The 19,553-nt window shown below is 42.8% G+C and overlaps 1 protein-coding gene across 1 annotated transcript in view; it reads right to left on the bottom strand.

Moving 5' to 3' along the window:
* The window catches only part of LOC119909373 (NLR family CARD domain-containing protein 3-like), a 175,128-nt gene extending 158,901 nt beyond the window's left edge, over positions 1-16,227 (bottom strand). The window contains exons 1-3 of the mRNA XM_038727572.1: positions 15,437-16,227; positions 13,908-14,010; positions 13,692-13,820 (exon numbers count right to left, since the gene is read on the bottom strand). Coding sequence (XP_038583500.1) covers positions 13,692-13,820; positions 13,908-13,996 — 218 coding nt within the window. The 5' untranslated portion in view covers positions 13,997-14,010; positions 15,437-16,227. The remainder of the gene's footprint in view (positions 1-13,691; positions 13,821-13,907; positions 14,011-15,436) is intronic.
* Between the last annotated feature and the right edge of the window lie 3,326 nt (positions 16,228-19,553).

The raw sequence follows: 19,553 nt of genomic DNA, 5'->3' as shown, positions 1-19,553 counted from the left end.
AAGTTTAATGATGATGCATTTAGTCATAATGTTTGAATGAATAAATCCACAACTATCAGCTTTGTATTAAGAGAAACTGACTGTGTGCTGTTTTGTCATCATGATCAGATTGAATCCACACTTACACTTCCTCAATCAGGTTTTAACCTCTGCTCTCCACCATGGTCCACCCTGGAGGAAAACACAGTCAGAGTGATTTTCTATCCAACATGAGTCCTAACTGCTGTTCAACATGAAGCAGTGTTCCTCAGTTTGTCAGTGTTACAAGAAACAGGCAGAAACTCATCTGTGTCAACTGTCTCCAGGATTCTTTCACTGTCTGAGAAAAGGACCTGAAGAAGAAAACACTATGAGAGCAGGATGTCAAATATTGTCCTCTGCATGTTGTCCCACTAAATAAACAGTTTGACCAGCATTCACACATGAACAACTAAACTGTTTCCAGACTGTTCTCAGATCAGATTCAACTTGTATTGAGTAATTTCTGTCAGAAACATAGGGTCTGAGGACAGAGAGGCCACATGATGTACAGATTGTAAAGCTTTGAGCAAGTTTGTGTGATTTTGCACTTAATAAACTGACTTGGAATTTCATATCAATAAAGGACTGTATTTCACAGAGACAGATGAGGCTAAATGATGAAGTTAACAGAGAATAAGGCACCGAGAAGGTGTTTCTCTCAGCAGCAATATTATATCATCTAAATGTGCGCATTTGTTTTTGTAGTGGACCTAAATTTATTAGTTATTCATTTTAATAAATTTATGAGAATTGATACCCAATTATGAATTTTTAAGATTCATAAAATCAAAATTTCCTCGTTAAGGGCACCACCGGAGTTGTTATAATCCTAGAGTCTCCGGACCTCTAGGTAGTTTGAATAATTATACAATTATTACTAGTGATCATTTAGTTAATAATCGCTCAATTATCTTACTCAGTCAGTCTCTCATATCTAAAGGGTCAATTCTCTTGGCAGGAACTATAAATAGGCAACACACACAGCTCTTGATTATATTACAGTGAATTTATTCTCTAACTAAGGTGATAAAAGATGGTTGGATACAGGGAACGAACATTTGCTGAACAGAGCCTGGAGGTTCGATTGTGGGAAGCATTTGACTCATACGGCATAGAAGAACTAATGAAAGTAAACTAATGCTATAATTTAGGATTAAAATGGACTCTGATCACAGAACGTGTGTTAAGTCTTACTGCTTGTCGACAGCCTGCTTTTGGCCTGTTGCACGGGTCCCATGCTAGCTGCCGATTCTGGCTTTTTGCTAGGGATTCTCCAGGGTTCTCCGTGTCTGATTGAAACGTCTCCTCCGTCTGGCAATTCGGCTGTTTCAGGTTTCCTTCGTTGCAGTTGCGAGACCACGTGGCTTGGTCTGACCTCGGTGAAGTTGGCTTCGATGAAAAAGGCTTAAAATGGAACTTGGTCGTTCCTGAATTAGTCCAGTGTAACTTAACGGACTGATAACTTTAACAAACAAAAGAATAAAGAAAATAAAACAACTGAAGGCAGATCGATGTCGCGGCACTTCAGGTGTGTAGCTTCAGGCGAACAAAGGCCTGTTTGTTTCGCTGGCCGAGTCTGGGCGTGTTGCCTGGCGAGGCACGCTGCTCGTGCCGAAGCATCCAGAGCGAGAGAAGGGAAGAGACTAGCGAGCAGGTCGCGTGTCGCTCTTTTGTTGCCTGGGGCGTGGTTCCCCAGGGGGCGTCTCAGGTTTCCCCAGGAACTGCCTTTCAAAACTTAACATCTAAAGAAAAGAAATCTATTTGCACGTATTATAATCAATATTTTCCACAATCGAACCTCAATGGTTGAACGGTTGTACTGTTCTAAGCATTTGGTAACAGGAAACAATTGTCACATTATTGGTCAGTATTTTTACACATTTAACGGCATTTCCGACGAGGGCATGTAATACTTATTTCGTCCACTTGGGGGAGCTCAGGTTACATGAGGAAAGCTTGGATTAAATCAAAGATCGTCTCTCCTTAGAACCGGGAATTTGTTGATTCATCCTTAAATTCAAGCTGGCGATTAAGAGTAAGTAAATTTCTTTGTCATCATTTCTAAAGGGATTTTGTAAGAAAGTATATGAACAAGCATTGATTACATTAGATGGAGTGTAGTGCTGAAAATAAAAACACTGCACAAGTAACTTCTTTTCAGCACTAATATCAACAACAGATAGCAACCAGTTAACATAACTACTCAAATAGAGGCAAACATAATCAGGTAACCAAAGGTTTTTAAACTTAATTAGATGCTTTGAGTCTTTTGGAGATTGCAGTCCTTTTACATTGAAAGTTCAGTGTCCTGGACAATGTCACACTTAGGTGAGACAAGGATATCCTTTGATGTGGTAATAAAACAAAGAATAAGGTCAGTTTCCACGGAAACGTGTGTGGTGGGGCCAGTTTTGATAGGCTGTTCAGGGAGATGCCAATGGCTGGCTCGTGTCCCTTTGTCAGTTTAACAGTCAGGCCCCGCGTTATCAGCTTTGGAATCAAAAAGGTGCCAGTTTCATGGTCGGGATAGCACTTAGAGAAAGCAACTTTGACCCCTCCCCTTCTTCTCTGGGGAGGAGAAAGGAATTTAAGGTAGCTCCACATTCATTCAATATAAAATGCACAAATCCACATCGTTGTTCACTACATTTTGCTTTAGATCAGGGGTATTCAATTAGATTTCAAAGAGGTCTAGTTAGAGAAAATTTCCTGAAGCAAAGGTCCGGAATATCAAAACGACGAACTTGCATTATCATTCAGTACTATAACCTATAGTTGTATCAACACATGTTTTGGACTGTCAAATCAAATAATATTTCAGTCAGTTTTCACATCAAACTGGAGGATAATAAATAATAACTATTCAAATAATAAATTCTAAATTTAAGTAAACTAAAGTGCCTAATTTTTAGAAAAAATGTAATAAAAAGTGTAGCTTGAAGTGATGAAGTGTAGTCTTAACCAATTTTATAATAAACACAAATGAACAGCTGTAATGCCTCCTCTTCTCTTTCATTTCCTCTTACAGAGCTACCACTTTCCTACTTTCTGTTGTTCAGTGAGAAACGTGAGCTCCAGCTAGCATATTGGAGATCTATGAGATATTCTGGTTTTGAACTGCCCGTGGGAGGAATGTACATGTAAAATCAGTACATTCTTGATTAAAAGTCATGTGAAATCTCTTTTATCTTTCGTCTCCTCAATTCGTGTGTTTCCAAAACGTCTCTGGTGAATCTCGCGGACTCGACTCGCAAGCATCGGTATGCACAGATTTGAATGGCTGAGCAGCGTCACATGAGACGATTGGAGCACATGCGATTGGTCTGTGAGTTTCCTGGTCCTCTAAACCAGTACAGTAAATGCTAGAAAAGCTGGGTTAAAATAGAAACGCTCCGTCACGAGGTAGTAAGTCTCAATAATAAATGTGCTGTAGGTCGGCGGTCCGGAGAGGACGGCGGCTGGGTCCGGATCCGGACCGCGGTCCGCCTATTAGTGACCTCTGCTTTAATATTTAACAATTGTATTTATAATTAACAAAACACTAGTGTTTACAGTGTTGGACAAACCACTTGGAAAATGTAGTGAGCCAAGCTACCAGTTAACTCTCATTAAATTAAGCTTCACTACACTGAAGCTACAACCAGGAGAAACATAGCAAGCTCAGCTACAGCAACATGGCAAAAGTCCTTTTTTTTGTTTATATAACCAACTTCATTCTAGAGTAGCAAAAGAATAAAGACCTGCTCCAAACAGTAACAACGTGAGAGATTTAAATCAGACAGAAACGCCCAAATATTACAACAAAATGTATTTCCTCACAAACTGAGAACCAGTGGAAAAACATTGTTACTTTAATAGATGTGCTGCTTGTCAAAAAAGCATGACATTTTCAATGTATGATTTATTTTGATAGATACACAAAAAAGTATTGTCAGCCACTGATTGTGCAAGTTCTCCTATTTAGAAAGATGAGGTCTGTTTTGTCATAGGTACACTTCAACTATGACACAAAATGAGAAGAAAAAAAAAAAAATCCAGGAAATCACATTGTAGGATTTTTAAAGAATTTATTTGTAAATTATGGTGGAATATAAGTATTTGGTCAGTACTCAAGGTCAATGTTTCCTGTAAGTCTTCAGCAGGTTTGCACACTGTAGCTGGTATTTTGGCCCATTCCTCCCTGCAGATCTCCTCTAGAGCAGTGATGTTTTGGGGCTGTCGCTGGGCAACACGGACTTTCAACTCCCTCCACAGCTTTTCTATGGGGTTGAGGTCTGGAGACTGGCTAGGCCACTCCAGGACCTTGAAATGCTTTTTAACGGAGCCCGAGCGGCGTGTTTGGGATCATTGTCATGCTGGAAGACCCAGCCACGTTCCATCTTCAACGCTCTCACTGATGGGAGGAGGATTTGGCTTAAAAATCTCACGATACATGGCCCCGTTCATTCTTCCTTTAACACGGATCAGTTTTCCTGTTCACTTTGCAGAAAAACAGCCCCAAAGCATGAGGTTTCCTCCCCCATGCTTCACAGTAGGTATGGTGATGCAACTCTGTGTTCTTCTTCCTCCAAAGTTGAGTTTTTACCAAAAAGCTCTATTTTGGTTTCATCTGACCACATGATATTCTCCCAATCCTCTTCTGGATCATCCATATGCTCTCTGGCAAACTTCAGATGGGCCTGGACATGTACAGGGGGGGGGGGGACACGCCTGGCGTCCCTCTCCGTAGTGTGTTACTGATGGTAGCCTTTGTTACTTTGGTCCCAGCTCTCTGCAGGTCATTCATCAGGTCCCTCCGTGTAGTTCTGGGATTTTTGCTCACCGTTCTCATGATCATTTTGACCCCACGGGATGAGATCTTGCGTGGAGCCCCAGATCGAGGGAGATATCAATGGTCTTGTACGTCTTCCATTTTTTACAATTGCCCCCAGTTGATTTCTTCACACCAACCTGCTTGCCTCTTGTAGATTCACTCTTCCCAGCCTGGTGCAGGTCTACAATTTTCTTCCTGGTGTCCTTCGACAGCTCTTTGGTCTTGGCCATGGTTGAGTTTGGAGTCTGACTGTTTGAGGCTGTGGACACGTGTCTTTTATACAGATAACGAGTTCAAACAGGTGCCATTAATAAAGGTAACGAGTGGAGGACAGAAGAGCTTCTTAAAGAAGAAGTTACAGGTCTGTGGGAGCCAGAAATCTTGCTTGTTTGTGGTGACCAAATACTTATTTTCCACCATAATTTACAAATAAATTCTTAAAAATTCTACAGTGTGATTTCCTGGATTTTTCTTTCTCATTTTGTCTCTCATAGTTGAAGTGTACCTATGATGAAAATTACAGACCTCTCTCATCTTTCTAAGTAGGAGAACTTGCACAATCAGTGGCTGACTAAATACTTTTTGGCCCCACTGTATATATATTATTGTTAACATTTGACTTCTGCTTTCATTTATTCATTTAGCTGACGCTTTCATCCAAAGAGACTTACAATTGCTATACATGTCAGAGGTTGACGCCTCTGGAGCAACGAAGGGTTAAGTGTCTTGCTCATATCAAAGTTTCCTCCTCACTAGAGGAAGAGGTGGTCAGACTGGACCCTGATCCTTTTCACAAGAGCTTTTTGTTCAGGCGACACAATAGAAAGTAAACTCAGTCTCTCGTGTCTTTATTCCCCTGCAGCAAAGTCACAAGGATTTGATGTACGTGATGTGACCGTCATACGAAAGTGCTTTTGTTGGCTACACATACAGGTCTGTGTATGGCAAATCCATTTTCCAGCATATTGATAAGACTCAAGACATTTACAGAAGAGTTTATCAAGATATTGTTTTTCATGGATTATTTATATTTACAGATAAAATGCCACATGAAATAAGGATGATAAGATATTTTAAAAAACCTGTGTGTAAAATGATGATGCTCTAACTGCTTTAAAGGGCGAGGAATATGACTTGATTTGGACTAGCTAACGTTGTGCTGTAGAAAACTTTCAAATGATATATGATTCAATATGGAGAGTTTCGAAAGACCGGTCAAACTTTTAGTTGGAAAGTGCTAACAAAGATGAGATTTACGCAATCTAAAGATCACAAACTTGGTGTAAAATAGACAAAACATAATGTTTAGAAATATAAATTATATATAATATATACATACTGCTCAAAAAATAAAGGGGACACTTAAACAACACAATGTAACTCCAAGTCAGTCACACAACCCACACAAGTGGCTCAGGTAGTGCAGCTCATCCAGGATGGCACATCAATGCGAGCTGTGGCAAGAAGGTTTGCTGAGTCTGTCAGCGTAGTGTCCAGAGCACGGAGGCGCTACCAGGAGACAGGCCAGTACATCAGGAGACGTGGAGGAGGCCGTAGGAGGGCAACAACCCAGCAGCAGGACCGCTACCTCCGCCTTTGTGCAAGGAGGAGCAGGAGGAGCACTGCCAGAGCCCTGCAAAATGACCTCCAGCAGGCCACAAATGTGCATGTGTCTGCTCAAACGGTCAGAAACAGACTCCATGAGGGTGGTACGAGGGCCCGACGTCCACAGGTGGTTGTGCTTACAGCCCAACACCGTGCAGGACGTTTGGCATTTGCCAGAGAACACCAAGATTGGAAATTCGCCACTGGCGCCCTGTGCTCTTCAGATGAAAGCAGGTTCACACTGAGCACATGTGACAGATGTGACAGAGTCTGGAGACGCCGTGGAGAACGTTCTGCTGCCTGCAACATCCTCCAGCATGACCGCTTTGGCGGTGGGTCAGTAATGGTGTGGGTGGCATTTCTTTGGGGGGCCGCACAGCCCTCCATGTGCTCGCCAGAGGTAGCCTGACTGCCATTAGGTACCGAGATGAGATCCTCAGACCCCTTGTGAGACCATATGCTGGTGCGGTTGGCCCTGGGTTCCTCCTAATGCGACAATGCCAGACCTCATGTGGCTGGAGTGTGTCAGCAGTTCCTGCAAGAGGAAGGCATTGATGCTATGGACCGGCCCGCCCGTTCCCCAGACCTGAATCCAATGGAGCACATCTGGGACATCATGTCTCGCTCCATCCACCAACGCCACGTTGCACCACAGACTGTCCAGGAGTTGGCGGATGCTTTAGTCCAGGTCTGGGAGGAGATCCCTCAGGAGACCATCCGCCACCTCATCAGGAGCCCAGGCGTTGTAGGGAGGTCATACAGGCACGTGGAGGCCACACACACTACTGAGCCTCATTTTGACTTGTTTTAAGGACATTACATCAAAGTTGGATCGGCCTGTAGTTTGGTTTTCCACTTTGATTTTGAGTGGGACTCCAAATCCAGACCTCCATGGGTTGATAGATTTGTGTGATTTTGTTGTCAGCACATTCAACTATGTAAAGAAAGGAGTATTTAATGAGATTATTTCATTCAGATCTAGGATGTGTTTTTTTAGTGTTCCCTTAATTTTTTTGAGCAGTGTATTAGATAGATAGATATGTGTGTAAGAAACATCCTCTATCCCAGAAGAAACCTAAATTACTATGTAGCCCAGATGACTCAAGTTATTTATTAATACGGCTGTGTGGTGAACCTATGAACTGAAGTCATATTTAAACAACTATTGCTTTGTGTTATATATAAAATAGTAGTAAGACTTCTCTCTGTGTACACGCATCCTAGAGGCCTACAAGTACAATTTTGGCTGTATTTTTGTGTCCCCCTCAAAAATTGCTCTCGTGAAATTTTATGTTTACTTCCCCCCCTACTGTGAGATGAAACTTACGCCCATGCATAGGCCCAGAAACCTGATGTGGAGAGGGCAGAGGAGAGGACCGGCAACTTGAAAAATCCCAGTACTGCAAATGTTTGCGGGTCGCGGTCTCAGACCTGTTCAGTCAAATCTATACTGCGCACCATAGTGGTTGATGGTGGAGAAGTGGAACCATCCTGTCAGTCATGCGGTGCGCAGCGTAACATTAGTTCATTAGGAAAGTATGTTCATTTAAGTCTGTTTATCTTTTTATGTGAATAATAACAATATAACAATAAAAATACATTGTGTGATTCAAAATAATGGTTGTTGAAGAATGAATTAGTGACCGCAACAGATGCTGATTTTACTGCTTCCATGGGAGCTCAGACCTCCTTATGGGAGCTGAGCTCCCACTGGCTCCCACGTAACTCCAACCCTGTTTAAAGTGCTCTATAAACTAAATTGATAGATATATTGATGAAAGTTCTCCGGCAGAGCGCTTTTTTAAATGCAGCAAAATCATAATTTTGGACTGTGGTGTCTACACGTCGAATCTAAGCTGTAACCTGACCTGCACCTCCCCAAAAATGCAACAACATGTCGCGGCGATGCAGAACTGTACCTTCTGTGAGACTCATACAGAAACAGCATTACATATGTTTTGTCAGGATGTACAGTATGTACATTTATTAATGATTAGATATATTCAGGTTTCTGCTGTTCTGGCAGAATATCTTTTTTAGTGTAACACTGCGACCATTATTTCTTAATCAATTTTATGTTGTTTCTGGCTAAATTTCATAAACACAAATGCAAATTTACAAACAAAAACCCCATTTATAGTCTTTGAGAAAGAAACTTTATTTTTGAACTGTTTCTCCTCCAACAGAAAGGCTTTGAAGATAGGCTCCTTAATGTCTGTACTCGCTTAAAGGTCTGTGATATCCTTCAACCAAGTCCAGTTGCCCTTGACTTTAACCTTCTGAGAACCTTCACAGATATCTGTGATATCCTTATTTATTTTCGCTGTATTGTTCTGTTATTGTACCCCCTAGCTATAAATACATCGGTATCCCTAATGTGAAGTATCCATTGCAATGTTAAGATTGGTGATATATGTTGCTATTTGATATTATTAAAAAGGAAGAAAAAAAGACAGACAGCAAGCTCAGATTAGGGGGTGACGACACACTTTGCCCATGAGATGTGACATTGCACAAGATTGGGGTCACAAGAACAAGACAAGAATATATTTGAATACTATTTTGAGCATTAAACACTTAATTTCCTGCATTCTGGGGATATTTTCTGCACCAATTTATGGTGGAATGTCTTTATTTATGTAAAGGGAAGCACAAATTCAGTTGGCAAGTGATGATTCAGAATAAAAATGTAATAGAATAATGCAGTAATCTGTAGCTTTTTTTAGCTTAAGTTATTTTTTTGGACAACAGATGTTTCTTCTATGTTTTTATTGCATTGCTGGTTTTCAGAATAGTGCAAATAAACCTTTCTCAAAGCATTTTCATTTGTTAATTAACATTTCTTAACATTAACATTTTTAACAAATGCTTTCAAAAAGTGATGTGGACAACATCTGCCATTTCAAAAAGTGGTGGGGACATGTCCCCAGCGTCCCCAGTGTAAATGACACTATGACCCTCCCTCCCTGCTCCCTCCCTACAGGCTGAGCTACTCCATGCTTACCGCTTCACCTCCACTCTCCTCCTGCTAACATATCGGTTATTTTGCGCATTTGGTGGCATCCATCTGCAGAATTTTTTTATTTTTTTTGGCCCACAACTCAAGAAACAGAAGGCAGAGGAGGGGGGGGGGTGTAGAGATGTGATTGGGCCAGCCCAATGTCAGTATAGAAAATTACCCAATGTGCTGCGGTACATGCTTTATGGGCCGACCATTGGCCCATTTTTTAAAACAGTTGAATAAATAAGTAATTTATGTTACACTGGCCCCAAAGTTTCGTTGGCCACAAGGCATTTACCTGGTATGCCAGATTACCAGTCCACCCCTGATTCTATCCATAGAGAAATGCTGCAAGCAGGTCTCACATTAGAATGACTTTACATCCAAGTTTCTGATGTTTCTAATGGTTTCCAATCGATAAGACTTCTGGAGAGCCGTGTGTTTCCATCTCAGGCCTACTCACTGCTCTGAACAGAATGAGGAGGAATAAGAAGTCCTTCATGATGATGGACTCCAGTAGACTGACATAAAATAACAGAAATTAGAGACACCTGCAGTGTGTGAGCTCTTGCTGTCTGTCCAAACCTGAGAGTGTCCAGTCTCCAGTGTGGCTCCTCCAATCCAGCAGACAGCAGCTTCACCCCTGACTCTCCTGGATGATTGTAGCTCAGGTCCAGCTCTCTCAGATGGGAGGGGTTGGAGCTCAGAGCTGAGGCCAGAGAAGCACAGCCTTCCTCTGTGATCAGACAGCCTGACAGCCTGGAATCAGGAAAACATCATAAACTCTGTGTTTTAGAAAATCATGACAGCAGGAAAATCCTACAGACCATTTTCACTAACATGAACCTAAAATCAGATGAAGAGGATTTAAACGAAACAGCTTATTACTGACCTGAGAGTTTCCAGTGTACAGTGTGGACTCTGGAGTCCAGCAGACAGCAGCTTCACTCCTGAATCCTGCAGGTTGTTGTTACTCAGGTCCAGCTCTCTCAGACTAGAGGACTGGGAGCTGAGAACTGAGGACAGAGCTTTACAGATTCTCTCTGAGAGGTTACAGCCACTCAACCTGAAAAAGATTAGCAATGGACACAAACTAAATGTTTTATTTGTCAAATATACAGTTTTTAGAAATTGCACATCCATTTATCCACCTACAGAGCTTTGTTGGAGGCTTTGACCACTGGCAGCAGCCTCAGAAGAGCCTCCTCTGAAGCAGAGTATTTCTTCAGGTCAAACACGTCCAGATCTTTTTCAGATGACAGTAAGATGAAGCCCAGAGCTGACCACTGAGCAGGAGAGAGTTTATCTGTGGAGAGACTTCCTGAACTCAGGGACTGTTGGATCTCCTCCACTAGAGAACGATCATTCAGTTCATTCAGACAGTGGAACAGATTGATGCTTCTCTCTGGAGACAGATTCTCACTGATCTTCTTCTTGATGTACTCAACTGTTTCCTGATTGGTCTGTGAGCTACTTCCTGTCTGTGTCAGCAGACCTCGTAGGAGAGTCTGATTGGTCTGCAGTGAAAGACCCAGGAGGAAGCGGAGGAACAAGTCCAGGTGTCCATTTGGACTCTGTAAGGCCTTGTCCACAGCACTCTGGTAGAGATGTGTTAGTTCAGGTTTGTCTCTGAAGACTTTAGACAGCCGGGAGGTTGATGTTTTTCTGCCAGCAGATTGACACCAGAGTTGATGAAGGTCAGATGGACATGAAGAGCAGCCAGAAACTCCTGAACGCTCAGATGGACAAAGCAGAAGACCTTGTCCTGGTACAGCCCTCTCTCCTCTTTAAAGATCTGTGTGAACACTCCTGAGTACACTGAGGCTGCTCTGATATCGATGCCACACTCTGTCAGGTCTGATTCATAGAAGATCAGGTTGCCTTTCTGCAGCTGCTCAAAAGCCAGTTTTCCCAGAGACTCAATCATCTTCCTGCTCTTTTATTCCAGTGTGGATCTGTCTCAGCTCCTCCATCATACTTGACTTTCTTCAGTTTGGACTGAACCACCAGGAAGTGGATGTACATCTCAGTCAGGGTCTTGGGCAGCTCTCCTCCCTCTCTGGTCTTCAACACCTCCTCCAGAACTGTAGCAGTGATCCAGCAGAAGACTGGGATGTGGCACATGATGTGGAGGCTTCGTGATGTCTTGATGTGGGACATGATCTGCTGGCCTGCTCCTCATCTCTGAACCTCTTCCTGAAGTACTCCTCCTTCTGTGGGGCAGTGAACCCTCTGACCTCTGTCACCATGTCAACACACTCAGGAGGGATCTGATTGGCTGCTGCAGGTCGTGTGGTTATCCAGAGGCGAGCAGAGGGAAGCAGGTTCCCCCTGATGAGGTTTGTCAGCAGCACATCCACTGAGGTGGACTCTGTAACATCAGTCAGGACCTCATTGTTGTGGAAGTCCAGAGGAAGTCGACACTCATCCAGACCGTCAAAGATGAACACAACCTGGAGCTCTTCAAAGCTGCAGATTCCTGCTTCTTTGGTTTCAGCAAAGAAGTGATGAACAAGTTCCACCAAGCTGTACTTTTTCTCTTTCAGCACATTCAGCTCTCTGAAAGTGAATGGAAATGTGAACTGTATGTCCTGGTTGGCTTTGTCTTCAGCCCAGTCCAGAGTGAACTTCTGTGTTAAGACTGTTTTCCCAATGCCAGCCACTCCCTTTGTCATCACTGTTCTGATTGGTTCATCTCTTCCAGGTGAGGCTTTAAAGATGTCTTCTTGTCTGATGGTTGTTTCTGGTCTGGCTGGTTTCCTGGATGCTGTTTCAATCTGTCTGACCTCATGTTCATCATTGACCTCTGCAGTCCCTCCCTCTGTGATGTAGAGCTCTGTGTAGATCTGGTTCAGAAGGGTTGGGTTTCCTGCTTTAGCAATCCCCTCAAACACACACTGGAACTTCTTCTTCAGGTTAGACTTGAGTTTACGTCGGCACACTGCAGCAGCAGTTCCTGAATGAAGAAAGAAGAAATGTGATTAATAAGTGGATGCTACAGTAAATCTGATAAATGTAAACTTTAAGACATCAAGATGGTATTTATTTTTTTTTCCTCCATGAAATCTCTTCAGCTCATCAGCTGTGAACAGTTTCTGAGTTTCAGCCCAGAAGAATTCATAGATCTGATCCAAATGTGTGCATCATATTAACAGCAGAGTTTGAAATGGAAACTTCTCCCATGTTGCCTCCATTTCCTCTTTCCATCATGTTAAATCTGTTCAAATCCTCTTACTGCTCTGCAGACGCTCAGCCAGCTCCTCCTGCTTCATTCTCCTCAGGAAGTGCAGTGTGATCTTCAGAAATGCCTCTCTGCTGCTCCTCCTCTGCTCCTCCTCCTCACCGTCCAACACCTCCTCATCTTCCCTCTGACTCTCTAAGCATTCTGGGTAATCTGGACTCAGAACCCTCTGGAACTTCTTCACCTCGTTCTTCACAAACCTGCCAATGTTTTCCTGGAGCAGCTGGAACAGAAGAAAATGTAAAGTTGAACTGGTAGAAGTCAACATCAGATCATCTGTGACAGACAGAAAGCCTGCTGGTCTGCAGAGAGCAGCATGGAGACTGGATCAGAATGCTGCTTCACTATTTACTTTGTGGCTGTTGTAATTAGCAGTAGTAGCTGAGCTTGTACATTTACACACCATAAATATGGAGTCCAGGTCTGTTTGATGCTGCTGGGCAGACTGACCACTGGGAACCTCTGAGCTCTGCTGATCAACTCTGTGAAGTAGAGCAGAAGCAGAACAGACTACTTAACTGCCTGATAAAGACATAATACCCATTGGATGACAGGAAATCCCTCCATTAAAATGTTTACCTAGGATAAGCTGATGGGTGTCATATGATCTGAATACAACAGGTTGATACATATACCCATCTCTCTTTTTAATTTGAATCCTGAACAGTGTGTTTCTGTTTGATGACGTGATCACACTGAGTGTATTTACATAATCCTGTAGTAAGAAACTTAATCACAGCCCTCATAAAAGATGCAGGTTGGGCTGTTAACCCCTTTGTTCTGATGAAATGAGGAAACTCAACCTAACATGCTGACCTTTGATCAGCAGAGTGGTGTCCACCTTTGAAGACAAGAGGTTCCCTCATAGACCAGTCACTCTTGATGGACACACAGCTGGGTCCAGGTCCAGGTCCAGCAGAATCTGGTCCCTGCTGCTGCTCTGGGCTTCATCAAAACATCATACTTCTTCTTAGGATAATTGAATATTAACAGACATTTTACATTCTCACCTTTTCTTAGCAGACTGCTGTCCACCTTTAACCTTACAAGGTTCAAACCTCAACCGGAGATTCTTAACGCCCTCGATTCCAGGTCCAGGTCCAGGTCCAGCAGAGTCTGGTCCCTGCTGCTGCTCTGGGCTTCAACACAACACACACAGAGCTTTGAGAGTGAATAATGATGGTGGAGTGATTTGAGTCCTGGACAGTTAGAGATCCTCATCTCACCTCTGAGCTTTGGTCTGGCTGTCATGTTCCCCACACAGAGTGCTTTTAGAGGGAGGGACTCCCTCCTCTCTGTCCTCACACTGATTCATAGCAGAGCCCACACCTTCACACAAACACAACAACATGCTGAGAGAGCTGCACTCATTCATTACAACAAGCTTTACATCTCTGGACACTTTAGTTCTCCTCAAGGTCTGTGTCTTTAAATCTTTATTTCTGTCTTTAAATGTTTAAATCATGACCAGAGAGACACAGGATGGCTGATTTTACTTTGGTCCTTCTCTATTCCTGTGAGGGCCCCTGATGGCTGAGGGGCCCTAATCAACCTCTAAGTTCCCCTCCACCCTGGGCTGGCTCTGGTCCATCTAGAAAGGATCCTGGAGCCTCTGGTACAGCTGAGACCTGGGGCCTCATGTATAAACGCTGCCTACGTATAAAAAGGTTACGTACGCTGGTTTTCACGCACACGTGGGATGTATAAAAATGAACGTGATGTGAGAATGTGAAGTCCCTCCACAAACTTTTGTCTGGCTGTCAGTAAACTGCTAAAGTGCCAAAACTCACCAAATGTTTCAAAATAGTGTTTCCACTGCAATTACTGTGCAGATGTCAATGGAGTAGTCTATCAAAATCCTAATTATGTCTTTTGACAAAGGTTTGATCATGTATGTAGTGGTTTAATATCAAAATAAAATTGAATGTGAGAAAAATAGATCATGATGACTTTCACATATTTAATTTCACTTCATTTCACATGTTACCAATTTATCATGTAAACATTCAAACCAGCAGTGTTATTTGTGTTCGCACTAGTCAGCCATAACTATTCCATACTGCACCTTTCAATTGGAAAAGAAATAAAATAAGCCAAGTGCCAACTGCAGGCTGCCTTTCCCCGGTATTAGCCGGTGTGTTTACCTGAGGTGTAGGCCTCTTTAATAATAATGTTCGTTGTGATTAAAACCTGCTTTCACATAGCGGTATAATGTGAAAAATTTAGTTTTTTTTTTTGACGGGGGGACGGGGTTTTACAATCACAATGCCATCGCCGATGGCTGACAGATGGCTTTTATACATGAGGCCCCTGGACTGTTCTAAAGGGTCTTCAGTGAAACCAAGTCCGTCTCAGTGTTGGAAGATGTCTGTATTTGAGCCCTGAACTCTTCATCCATGCACTTAACTTCAGAGTATTAACAGTTAAACCAGAAACCTGAGCCAAGTGGATCCAAGCTGTCAGACCAGTTCAGACACACCCTGCATGTTTCACTGATGATGTGAGCTCAGACTACAATCAGACTGCTGCTGATTCTACTTGAGAAACATGAACAATATTACAGGGAAATCTTTCTGAAATCATTGTTCTTTAACTCGGAGAGAAATTCTACAGCAGATTTCAAAGAGATATTTAGAAACAGCCAATCAGCATCAAGAAGCATTTCTACTGTCCAGTTAAACAGTGATCCAGCACAATGTGATCAAAGTGATCCTGATTATCAGACATTTACAGATTCCTCTGGTCGGATTCTCACCTGCTGAACTCACTTCAGGTCGACTTACAGACACTTTGCACCTTCATGTGTGGAGGAAACACTGGGAGAGAAGAAGCTGCTCATTTCTTCCTCGTCAGTCCTGGTGTCTGTGTGCATCTGATCTGAGGACGCCGTCACATCCTCATAACTTCAGAGTCTAAAAAACATCAGAGTGACGTCAAAACGGGTCTGGTTTGTGATCCCTTTGTTTTGTTATTTGATGAAGGCTACAAGAAGAAAAGCTTTTATTTCTTAAATAAGTTTTAAATTTGGTCGTGAGATAGTGTCACATCTTTCCTTTAGAACATCTAAACCCAGTCAGTGTCAGAAACGTCACTGATCAGATGTGTAGTTTCATTCTCTGTCCACTAGATGCTGCTAACTAACCAGCTGATGAGCTAAAGATTAGCTCAGTAAATAAATCTGTGATGGAGGATCAAGTCTCAGTGATCAGACCCACCATGAGGTTTATAGGGATTTATAAATGAACTATTTTAGAAAAACTGTTATTGATTAATTTCATTCTGCTGCAGTGATTTACAACCTAAATTTCAAGATGACTGGAGATAAGAACTGTAGGGAAACAGAGGGGAACCTCTGCAGCTGGATGTAAAACATTAAATAACATTTCCTGAGTAAGTCAATAAGTAACATTTCATTCATATAGCACCTTTAAAAACCTAGGTTACCACATGCTTTACAGGAGGATATCAAGTTAAAGCAACATTACAACAGTAGACAGCACAATAAAAACAAAAACAGTTCAAGGCATCACAAATCAAGTGTAGATGAAAACTCTCGTACTAAAAAGACAGCTGTGACTTTAAACACTCAGGAGATTTTGCTGATCTGAGTCCCAAAAAAAGCGCAGGTGGTTTACATGTTGATGATGACCACAGATTATATTCATTATATTCAATTCAATTTTATTTATATAGCGCCAAATCACGACAGTTATCTCACAGCGCTTTTCATAAGAGAGCAGGTCTAGACCGACCAACAGTTCCCACCAAGAGCAGCTCTAGGCGACAGAGGCAAGGAAAAACTTCCTTTTTAAGAGGCAGAAACCTCGAGCAGAACCATGACTCAGGGTGGGCGACCATCTGCCTCGACCGGTTGGGGTGAAGGAGAGAGAGAGAGAGAGAGGGGAGGGAGGCAGCCTACACAATATCCACACAGAGGTACAGACAGTAAAGGTGATGTTGCTATAGACTAAATGAAAAATGGTGTTAATGATAATAATCGTAATGTTAATGATTATAATAACAATAATAACAATAGGACTAGTAACAACAGTTGTTGTAGCAGAGGGTGTCGAGCAGGAACACGGGGGCAGCAGGTGACCCGCAACCACAGATCCAGACTTCACTGCTCCAGAGCCAGAAACACCTGCAGGAAGTGATAGGAGGAGAGAGGAGAGGGACGAGAAAGCACAAGACTACCAGAAAGGGGAGAAGTTGTGTTAGTAACATGCAATAATGGGATAAGGTTGCATACAGAGGGAGAGAAAGTAGAGGAGAGAGGAGCTCAGTGCATCATGGGAAATCCCCCGGCAGTCTAGGCCTATAGCAGCATAACTAAGGGATGGTTCAGGACTCACCTGAGCCAGCCCTAACTATAAGCTTTATCAAAGAGGAAAGTCTTAAGCCTACTCTTAAATGTGGAGATGGTGTCTGCCTCCTGAACCCAAACTGGAACCTGGTTCCACAGGAGAGGATCTTGATAGCTGAACGCTCTGGCTCCTAGTCTACTTTTGGAGACTCTAGGAACCACAAGTAACCCTGCATTCTGGGAGCGCAGTGCTCTGGTGGGGTAGTAAGGTACTATGAGCTCTTTAAGATAAGATGGTGCCTGACCATTAAGAGCTTTGTAGGTAAGAAGAATGATTTTAAATTCTATTCTGGATTTTACTGGAAGCCAATGCAGAGAAGCTAAAACAGGAGAAATATGATCTCTTTTCCTGGTTCCTGTCAGAACACGTGCTGCAGCATTCTGGATCAGCTGAAGAGCCTTAATGGACTTTTTCGAGCAGCCTGATAATAAGGAATTGCAGTAATCCAGCCTAGAAGTAACAAATGCATGGACTAGTTTTTCTGGATCATTTTTAGACAGGATGTTCCTGATTTTCGCAATATTACGTAGGTGAAAAAATGCGGTCCTTGAAATTTGCTTAATGTGAGACTTAAACGACATGTCCTGATCAAAGATAACTCCAAGATTCCTCACAGTGGTGCTGGAGGCCAGGGCGATGCCATCAAGGGAAACTATATCTTTTGATAATGCGTCACGGAGGTGCTTAGGTCCCAGAACAATAACTTCAGTTTTATCTGAGTTTAACATTAGAAAATTACAGGTCATCCAGGTTTTAACATCCTGATGGTACAATTGAAGTTTAGCTAACTGATGAGTTTCATCTGGCTTGATCGATAGATATAACTGAGTATCATCTGCATAACAATGAATGTTGATGGAATATTTCCTAATAATATTGCCTAAGGGAAGCATATATAAAGTGAAGAGGATTGGTCCGAGGACAGATCCTTGAGGAACTCCATGACTAACTTTGGCATGCATGGAGGACTCGTTAACATGTACAAACTGAAATCGATCTGATAAATCGTAGTAAATTTCATTTACTAGTACATCTTTAGTGGAGAGAGATCTGATGTTTAAGAGTCAACATTTAATTTTCCTATTCGTTTGCACTATTGCTCTTGTGGTTTTAATTTTTATGAGGTTTTTATGCACAGCTCCTCTTCTGTTTACCTTTGATTTAAATAATTTCGATGGTCGGGGGGCAGACACCGTCACTATAGGATTTTCACTAAGTAACTCCTGAAATGGAGGAGCAGAGAAGTGTGTTAAACTGCGACTCTGCCTCCTGGTCTCAACTCTGGGTTGTCATGGATTTGGTCCACTAATAAACTTGGCCAGATTTCTAGAAATGAGAGCTGCTCCTTCCCAAGTGGGATGGATGCCGTCTCTCCGGATCAGACCAGGTCTTCCCCAGAAAGTCTGCCAATGATCTACAAAGCCCACATCGTTTGCTGGACACCACCTCGACAACCAGCGGCGGAATGACGACATGCGGCTATACATGTCATCACTGGTCAGATTTGGCAGGGGTCCAGAGAAAACTACGGTGTCCGACATTGTTTTTGCATATGTACACACTGACTCAACATTAATCTTAGTGACCTCCGATTGGCGTAACCGGGAGTCATTACCGCCGACGTGAATAACAATCTTACTGTATTTAAGTTTATCTTTAGCCAGCAGTTTCAAATAAGACTCAATGTCGCCCGCTCTGGCCCCAGGGATGCACTTAACTATGGCCGCTGGCTTCGCTAACTTCACGTTTCTCAAAATGGAGCTGCCAATGATCAGAGTTGGTTTCTCAGCGGGTGTGTCGCTGAGTGGGGAAAATCTGTTAGAAACGTGAACAGGTTGATGGTGCCCCGTGGACTTTGAATGCTTACAATTATTCCTCCTTCGGACAGTCACCCAGCCCCCCCTTTCCTGGCTGCACAGGGGATGCCGGGGGACGGCTACCAGAGGCTAACTCAGACCGGCCCGCACCGACTACCGGGGACTGGCTAGCTACAGTAGCTAAAGATTGATCTACCAAGGTGCGGAGCCGGACTTCTAAATCACTGAGCCTCGCCTCCAACGTCTATAAATAAACTACACTTATTACACGTACCATTACCGCTAAAGGAGGCAGAGGAGTAACTGAACATCTGACACACCGAGCAGGAGAAAGTAGGAGAGAGAGAGGGAGAAGGAGAAGCCATCGCTAGCTGCTAAGCTAAAGTCGCTAACGGCTAAGCTAAAGTACTGTAGCGTCAGCTACCAAAACTTTAGAACAACTATGAGATTGAACAGCAGTCACTAAAAGATGGAAAGAACTGTGAGTGCTTAGGCAAAATTACTGTAAGAATAAGTGTTTAGCGGACAGTTGGCCGCTGTAATCTAACAAATGTAACTGGTATTTAGCGAGAGCAGCACATCACGGTACCAACACACAAGCACCGGAAACGGAAATGAGTCGACACGCTTACCGCAATACGTCAGCAACAGCCAGACCAGAGTCAAGTCAACTCTTTAGTTGTTTAGC

The sequence above is a fragment of the Micropterus salmoides genome, unplaced genomic scaffold (genome assembly GCF_014851395.1).
Source record: "Micropterus salmoides isolate LMB-PRFRI ecotype aquatic unplaced genomic scaffold, ASM1485139v1 Ms_hic_scaffold_18, whole genome shotgun sequence".
NCBI lineage: Eukaryota > Metazoa > Chordata > Actinopteri > Centrarchiformes > Centrarchidae > Micropterus > Micropterus salmoides.
The sequence above is the reverse complement of the archived record's forward strand: the minus strand, read 5'-3'. Positions and strand labels throughout refer to the sequence as shown.